General features: G+C 36.7%; 3 protein-coding genes across 5 annotated transcripts; 2 read left to right on the top strand and 1 right to left on the bottom strand.

Moving 5' to 3' along the window:
- The first annotated feature begins 148 nt into the window (after window positions 1-148).
- LOC144477230 (uncharacterized) lies at window positions 149-1,349 on the top strand. The gene is given in 5 exon segments (XM_078194776.1): window positions 149-246; window positions 317-560; window positions 633-858; window positions 861-1,060; window positions 1,158-1,349. Coding segments are annotated over 5 exon segments (912 nt in total). The 3' UTR covers window positions 1,302-1,349.
- Dhap-at (dihydroxyacetone phosphate acyltransferase) lies at window positions 1,158-4,104 on the bottom strand. Its single transcript, XM_078194772.1, has 7 exons — window positions 3,589-4,104; window positions 3,107-3,517; window positions 2,513-3,020; window positions 2,151-2,437; window positions 1,814-2,067; window positions 1,405-1,734; window positions 1,158-1,297 (listed from the first exon to the last, which is right to left on the bottom strand). Exons 1-6 carry the CDS (start codon window positions 3,878-3,880, stop codon window positions 1,411-1,413), a joined length of 2,076 nt encoding a protein of 691 aa, XP_078050898.1. The 5' UTR covers window positions 3,881-4,104; the 3' UTR covers window positions 1,158-1,297; window positions 1,405-1,410.
- Window positions 4,105-4,120: 16 nt separating this feature from the next.
- Window positions 4,121-8,540, top strand: Rrp6 (exosome component Rrp6). Of its 3 annotated transcripts, XM_078194769.1 has the most exons (8): window positions 4,121-4,213; window positions 4,968-5,045; window positions 5,113-5,418; window positions 5,503-5,748; window positions 5,825-7,333; window positions 7,422-7,906; window positions 7,999-8,155; window positions 8,242-8,540. In XM_078194769.1, the coding sequence occupies exons 3-8, from the start codon at window positions 5,293-5,295 to the stop codon at window positions 8,293-8,295; spliced, it is 2,577 nt and encodes an 858-aa protein (XP_078050895.1). In that variant the 5' UTR covers window positions 4,121-4,213; window positions 4,968-5,045; window positions 5,113-5,292; the 3' UTR covers window positions 8,296-8,540. The 3 variants fall into 3 exon arrangements, with proteins under 3 accessions (XP_078050895.1, XP_078050897.1, XP_078050896.1); XM_078194771.1 differs by lacking the exons at window positions 4,121-4,213; window positions 4,968-5,045 and adding an exon at window positions 4,239-4,326 and having other exon boundaries at window positions 5,272-5,418; XM_078194770.1 differs by lacking the exon at window positions 4,121-4,213 and having other exon boundaries at window positions 4,930-5,045; window positions 5,272-5,418.
- Window positions 8,541-8,562: the final 22 nt, after the last annotated feature.

Below are 8,562 nucleotides of genomic sequence, written 5' to 3'. Positions count from 1 at the left end.
GTTATTGTATCACTTAAATTCAAATACGGCATGTCCGAGCAGTTCCTTGAATACAAAACTCTCGCGCAACAAACAAACTGATATTTCACTAGTGTCATTTATTGTAATACTATTTTATATATTTCTGCGTAACTTTACTAAACGGGAAATGTTAATACCAAGTATATTAAGTATAATCTTGTGGAACATCAGTTTGGCAGAATGGATAGACATGCCGCAGTTTTCCGATGAAAACAAAATATACAGGTATGTAACAAGAACAGCATGTACATTAAACGTTGCTTAGTTTGAAGTTTTCCATTTTTTTTACTTGTAGAATATCATCCTCGAAACAGGATCATTTCTATAAATTTTCCCCAACAATCGCGACAGATCAATCATTTCCGAAAGAACTATACGAAAAACCAACAGCAGTTAACGGAAACGATGGATCTCTACTGTCGCATCAATTCGAAGATTCTGATAGCGAAATCACGATTCACGAGTATACCAATGAAGAGAATTCGTTTTCAACTAGTTCCGAGGAACAAGACGAGACAACCAATTCCTCGATAGCGGATGTAAGTTAATTTATTTTATGTTCTATCGATTTTTCTTAATTCTAACAATTTCGAACTGGTTCTTTCTTCCAGGAAAACGGTACGAACACGGAATATCACAATAGGTCTTTGATCTCGAACAATATGGACATTCTAAAATATTTACCGATAAACGTGTTGAAAACTGTTCATCAGACATTAAAATCACAGTCCACATCTAGCGAGGGAAAGCTCATGTTTTTGAAAATATTTGAACAAACGTTAATAACTGAAATAGGTAATCAAATGATTTCTATAAACGACGTGTCTAGTTAACAAATAATACCTATGACTTGTTTTTCTCATTTAAAGAATCACGCCTGGCTAAAACTATAGCAGGTGGTCGACACAGAAGAGGCACCGAACATTATGACCTCGGTTACGATTCCCATGACAACGCTACAGGATTTCCGTCCATAGAAGGCGCGCTGATGGCTATTTCATTCCTCACGTTTGCCGTATATCTTGTTCGACTAGTAATGGTATTAATGGCTTCGTTATATGTAATACGTTAAATTCCATTATCGCAAATAATGATCTGTATTTGCTATTTTAAATAATTATTTCTTATTCTTTTAGCTTTTATTCAGAAATATGAATAACCCTGCACCCACCACAACCGGTGCCACGTTACTCCTCGGCAGACGAAAAAAGAAAAGATCTATAAACATACTTGACGAAGAGATGGTTAAGATACTCAGCAGTATGGATAAATTCATCTGAAATAAAAAATGCATAATGGCTGTACTAGTAACTTGTCACCGCGGAACAGATTCTTCAGCTATTCGATTTAACTTTGTGGTGAATATTTCTTTACGTTTCTTACCAAAGTTTACAATTTGGCTTGCACAGTTAACGGCGTTGCAGGCACTAATACTGTGTTACGGTATGAACCCGGCGGTCGTTTTAACGAAAGATTATATAATTGTCCAAGAATTAATCCTAATCGAATTTTATCGACGTAATACGTGTTTTGTTTTTCTCTTGGTACCAGAATACTTTGCAATACGAGATTCCTTATTGATGTGGAAAACAAATCAAGAGATAACGAGTACGGATGCTTTCCCCATCCATCTCCTTCGAGGAACGCTTTTTCAGCCCGTTTTTGAGCTTCAATGGATATTACTTTTACAGTTATGTCGACTGATTCGTCCCACTGTAATTGAAAAGATATTATATTTTTCATTACACATTGACATCATACTGTACTATTAAGAGTCAATTTCTAATTTCACCTCAAACAAAATAAGACCCGTGATGTACATTGCATCTAAAAAGGGCAGTAGTACATTGTACAAGAGAGAAAATACTTTCAAATTATGTGCTTCAACATATTCGTTATTAGCAATATTTATATAATTCAGTCTCAGTAAAGTATTGAGAGTTTCTTTCCATTCAAACATTACCGCCGACTCATCTTCCAACAGCGGCATTGCAAATTCTGTACTTAATAGTAACCTGAGTAATGTGTATCGTTTGAAAGCGGAATCTACATATAACATAATAAAAAACATTCTATTTAACCCTATTAATACATAATAATATAAATATACATAATAATTTCAAGATTACCGAGTTCGGTTCTTTCCATTCCAATTGCTAACGTCAGAATAGCTGGTTTTATTAGAAAAGAAAGAGTGGGATTCAGATAAATTGATGCGTTAATAACTGATACCGCTATTTCCATCGTTTTCTCCGCGAGAGTATGGCCTTTAACTTGTGCAAGACTTTTCAACTTTGTCGATCTGTGTCTTTGTTTCAGTCTTAAAACTTCCAACGAATCAAATACTAGTAATTCTTCATGAGTCTTCAGGGTATTTAATATTTCTTGTCTTGCATCATCGTTTGTATTATCTGACCTAGACCAAAACATATTTTATAATAATGACTGTAACGTTAATAAACCCTGTTATCTCTTCTAAAACGAAACTTACTTTATCGAAGGTACAGTTGCATGAAATGTTTGCAATATGTTTTTACACCATAAATAATCGTTAACCAAACTATCTAACGTGTACGGTTCATCGGGAAACATTTGGCTTCTTTCATTGAACAACAATGCGATTAAATTGATAGGCATTAGAACCGTATTCTTTTTATGAGAATCAATTATATGGTAAGCCAAATTTTCACGGATGGTCGGTGGTAGTTTCGTATAGGGCGATAATACTTTTGCCTTACGGACCTCCATACTTAAGAAATTACAAGCGGAAATGGGCTCACCAATATTAAAAAACACACAACCATAAGCATAAGGTTTCTGTAAAATAGACAACGATTGCAGGAGACCAACTGTAGATTCTTTTGGTTTTGGAACACCCAGAAGTTCGTATACGAATAGTAATTCTTCCGGTGGTCGTTCGTAACTGATACTTATAGGTACAAAATAAATATCGGGTACCCCACCTTCCAATAAACTTTCCAATATAGTTGACAAAAGACCTGGAAACAATATTGTTAGATATTATGCTTGTACTGTTTGGTATTTATATTAGAATCACACTGTAATAGCAGCAATTTCTATGTACCAAATTTTGGTATTATACTCTTCAAGCTTCTACTGCGAGTGCCTTCTATGAAAAATTCTATTGCTCTGTCACTGTGCTTTACCAGTGACGATACATACGATTGGAATACTTTTTTGTATAATAAATCATTGCAGAAGCTACGTCGCATATAAAAAGCTCCTGTTTTCCTTAGCAATTCTCCTATCGCGTACATCTGATAGAAGTCCATGCCGCTTGCAATGTTAGGAAGCGCCATGTCGTATGAAAACAAAATATATGATAACAATATGAAGTCTAGATAACTTCTATGAGAAGGGGCATACACATACTGAACTTGAGAAATTTGCATCTCTTTTTTCATTCTCAATACTACATTTTCATTTATGTAAATGCTTAAAAAAATTCTTTTAAGTACTTTAGTAATAACGATACCTGAAAATCAACATTAATATCTATAATTCAATGGATAAACATTGTATTTGTTTCCTCAGTTTTGTACTTACTTAGCCAACGCACAGTAGCTAAATGTGCTTTACTAGCCATTTCATTTACCATCGCACGAGCTTCTTTTAAAACTTTGTTTACGTCTAGTTGTTGTACCGCGGCTACGGATGTAATTGCTAATTTAACCTTTTCATCGTTCAGGACGGCTTCGATCGTTTCATTTCTGGAGTACTTGGATCCGAAAGAAATTTTATGCGGTAATAAGGGTTCCATAGGTCGAGAAGCCCATAATATATCACAATCCTTTCGTCTTACAGACAATAAATTCACAAATTCTACGTGTCGATGCATATTAACCGCAGAATGCCGACATCAACTTCATTTGTTCGTAAACCGATTTCTCCGTGAATGGATACTTTGGTGAAATCAAGATTCCAACATACGGTGCAACGATCAATTATCTCTCATTTTCAATTCAAATAATATGTCAATACAACCTGTTATATACTTATATACTTATGCATACTACACTGTATGCATACGAGGTCATAGGTCACGGCGCACGACACTATCGTAATTAAACAGTGACAACGTATTGTGTGTGCGAGTGTGTCGTTTAGTGATGTTGACCGCCGAAAATTCTAAGGTTGAGCGATCGAGTGACGATATTAAGGGATGATGAAGGTGACGTTCATCGACTAACCCATGTCTGTCCAGTGTCCACTACTGTTTACCACTGTCCACGTCTCTACGAGCTGCATATGCACATACATACGTATTGTTTGTGTTTACACCAAGTATGTGCATTTTTAGCATCATAATTGATACTTGAATACATTCCGGGAAATTAAACTTTTTCGCATATTCATTAAAGTCAAACAATAAAAAAGTTGAACATGTTGGAATATCGGTGTGTCATTCTTTTGAAATTGTATGTAAATACATGTAGACACAATTATATACCATAATTATGCATTAGCATAGTTTATAAGCATCTACAAACATTGTACATCTTATACATATGTAAATTCTGGCATTACTTAGCCGATATCATTCCATGTATGTAGATACGTACGCGTACGGTCTAAGGTTCTTATAGCATAGCTCGTACTTTATCCTACATGTATATGTATAGGTATGCACGTGGGTACATGCCAAGGCCTAGGTGTCACTTGATCTTTAGTTTGTGGTGTCATTTAGCAATCGATAATAAAAACCAGTGAAAACTAGAAAATAAAAGTACCAGTTGTTAAAAATTAGCGTTCTTGGGCTTAAAAAAAAAATGTGGAAGGATAGCGGATAAAACTCACACGTTCAGTAAGGAGTGCTATGTTCTACTCCTTCTCGCACATCTTTAGTCCGCAGCTTGATCCGTTAGCGAAGATGAGCATAAGAATTTCCTTTGCTCCGATTGACTGACGATTCGCTGTTGTAACAGGATCCACTGCGGATTGGACGCGCAGTGAAATAGTGAGGAAGCGCGCGTCAGTTTAGAGAGAATGGAAAACGTTTAAAAGTAAGTCCCGTTTCTTTACGTACGTACATGCATTGAAAATTCATTCATGTCGTACGTATGTGTACAGAGTAACACGCATAGTCGACTCGAGCCTCGGGCTGGCTCGGGCAGACTCGGTTAGGCATGCAGCGTGGACTGTTTAGGTTACGTTAGACGCGAGGAAAATAGAATGAAAATTTAGGTGTTCGTGTGAAGGTGCTCGCATGTTCATTATCTTTGTTGGAAGAAATAACTGTTCTTGACGGCCATGGATCCTGCGGAAGATTGGAGCGGTGATTGTCAGATCCCTATAGACGATCAAACACAGGAAATTGCCCATGAGGAACCTAAACAAGTTATACCTGGATACGCTAAATTTGACGATTACATTCAGGTACCTCATCCTTCTTTTAAATCCAGCTTGTCTATACTTTCCAAATTTTCATGTCTCCTCGTATTATATAATATCTTATTCCAGGATGCATTCAATGCTATAAGGACTGGTATTAAAACAGCAAATGCTTTGCCGATTGAGTCAAACTTTAACTATTATTGCTGTTTTCCCAGTTTTTTAACTGCTAAAGATAAAAATGTAGAGCTATTGTTAAAAGTTATGGGGCATGTTCTGGGAACAGCAGGTATTAAAGGTAATATTTCTAGACTTGACATGGAAGAGAAATTTGACCTTCTGTTGGAATCCAACGATATACTTTTAGACAGAGCAGTAAGTTTTGTTGATCATATGAAATTATTAGTTTCCTTGTGCTTCTAATGAACTGAAAATATTCTGTTGGTCGTAGAACTTGCTAATGGACGAGGAAATGGGCATCGTGAAGGCATCTGAGGTGGAATTTGTTGTGACACAGACACAAAAACAGACTGTCAATGGCAGTTGGAATAAGAGACCTTCTCGATTAACCGAAACAATGGAAGCGACACAATCCGTTCGGCTACTCGCGGGTAGAAACATTCAAAGACCTCAAATAATGTTCAAGGATAGAATTGATAACAGCTCGAAACCATGGTGTCCCAAGATCAAAGACAAACCAAACTCTTTGAAACCTTTGGCAATTTTTTTGGAAGAAGGTGAAAACGGAGAAACTTTCAGTCACCCATACGAATACGAATTGGATATGTTTACTCCTCCTGCCAGTCAATTGCAGAAATTAGAACTGAGGAAATATAAACCTCTAAATGAAACTCCCTTGATAATGATTGAGAACCCATCCGATGTCAAAACACTGATAGAAGATTTGAAAAGGTACAAAGAAATTGCCGTAGACTTGGAGCATCATTCCTATAGGAGCTTCCAAGGAATAACTTGCCTAATGCAAATCTCGACGGCAGATAAGGATTACATAATCGATACCTTGGCATTACGTTCCGAGTTGCACGAGTTGAATGAAATTTTTACGAAGCCTACGATTCTGAAAGTATTCCACGGCGCGGATCTAGATGTACAATGGCTTCAACGAGATTTATCTCTGTACGTGGTAAACATGTTCGACACTCATCAAGCTGCAAAACAACTTAATCTGCCTTACTTGAGTTTAGCGTATCTGCTGAAACATTATTGTAACATAGACCCGAACAAACATTTTCAATTGGCTGATTGGCGAATTAGACCTTTGCCTGAAGAACTTGAAAGATACGCTAGAGAAGATACGCATTACTTATTGTTTGTAAAAGATATACTGCAAAATGCTTTAGTAGATGTTGCCAATGGACAACTAAACATCTTGAAAGCAGTGTACGATAGAAGTACAGACATATGTAGGAAAATATATATGAAGCCGGTCTGGACGGAAGAAAATTGTATGAGCCTATACAGAAAGAGTCAGAAAATGTTTAATAATAAACAACTTTATGCTTTTAAAGAACTTCACAAGTGGAGAGATTCCACTGCCAGGGAAGAGGACGATAGCACTGCTTACGTTTTACCGAATCACATGCTCTTGAATATCGCAGAAACGTTGCCGCGCGAGATGCAAGGAATTTTAGCCTGTTGCAATCCTATACCTCCTTTGGTACGACAACATTTGCTAAAGTTACACAAAATTATATCGAAGGCTAGGGAACAGCCTCTCATCAAACCAGTTCTCGAGGATCTCAGGCAAAGGTTAACTCAAAGAAATCAGATTTCAAATTCGGAAGCTTGGATGCATTCGCCCCATGATATTCCAAGCGGTATGGAAGCGAGAGCCGACTTACCATGCTTATTGGACAAAAGCATGGTATCTGAAATATCGTTGACAAATACTACAGTAAAACATACGGTTACAGTATTCGATAGTCCAGCCACGTCCGAGGTAAAAAAGAAATAAACCCGATAAATATTGTTTTTTGATATCGTAGAAGATCATTGTAATATATTCTTATTTTTCAAAATGATTTCAGGACGAGGAATCCGCAAAGGACGATCAACAAATAATCGAAAAAAAGAAATTTGTGTTTGTTAGTCCGTTCGAACGATATAAACGCGTGATACCAATGGTAGCGCTGGAAGAAGAGCAAGAAAGAGAAAAGCAAAAGCAACAAGAAGAAAGTCGACCGACCGAAATTGAGAAACAAGAAGAAATAGTAGAAAGCAAAAATAGAGTTTACGAGCATTTTAAACAAGTTACGGCAAGAGAAAAGCCGAAGAAAACGGCGCCGGTATCATTGTGTCAATTGCAAGGACGAAAACGAAAGCGAGATTCCAATATCAAAAAAGGAGCTGAAACGCGAGAGAAGGAAGATGACAGTTTATTAACGCCAGCACCGTCATTAGCAAAAGATGAATCGGACGATGTGACATTATTAACGGAGGAGCAAAAGGTAGAAGAATGTCTAGCAAGAATTCGAGATCAAGGCGAAGTCAATGAAACGATTAAACCTATACGGTGAGACTAACGTGTTTTGTATTCTCGCCATATATGTATATACGATTGAATTCTCCAACTGTAATTCCCTTTTCTATTTGTTTTAACCGCAGCATAAGGAAAAAGGGAGACAAACAACAAACGATACGAGAGTTGAAGAATACAGGTGCGATGCCACTGAGAAGCTTTGATTACAAGCAAGTTGACTTCAGTTCCTTCCAAGGTGGAAGCGCAAATACGTCCAAAAAAGTGAACTTTGTGCAAACAATGGTAATAAAGTTCCTCAGCGATCAAGTCAAGACACAAGTTAAAGGTGTTGACGTACTAATTTGTTATTTCTGTTTTTATATTTATAGAAAAAACAGCACGAGAAGAAACGAAAACGAAAGAAGCAAAAGTTGAACATATAAACGGTAGAAGATTAGCGGACATTACAGGAATACAGTCTAAGAATTCACGGCGTATATATAAACATAATAGTACTTTTATGCTCTATATCTACATAATTGATATATTTTATGTTTTGTAGAATTAATTTCGATTAGAATTGCTAACAGCGTTCTAGCGTTACATTATCAACGTATCGGCCCTTGCATTACGTTCTTTTACAGATGTGTGTTTTGCTACGACGAATAAATATTATCTACAATGTTAATGGTACACTCGTGTTTCTCCTC

The sequence above is a fragment of the Augochlora pura genome, chromosome 11, assembly GCF_028453695.1.
Source record: "Augochlora pura isolate Apur16 chromosome 11, APUR_v2.2.1, whole genome shotgun sequence".
Classification (NCBI taxonomy): domain Eukaryota; kingdom Metazoa; phylum Arthropoda; class Insecta; order Hymenoptera; family Halictidae; genus Augochlora; species Augochlora pura.
The sequence above is the reverse complement of the archived record's forward strand: the minus strand, read 5'-3'. Positions and strand labels throughout refer to the sequence as shown.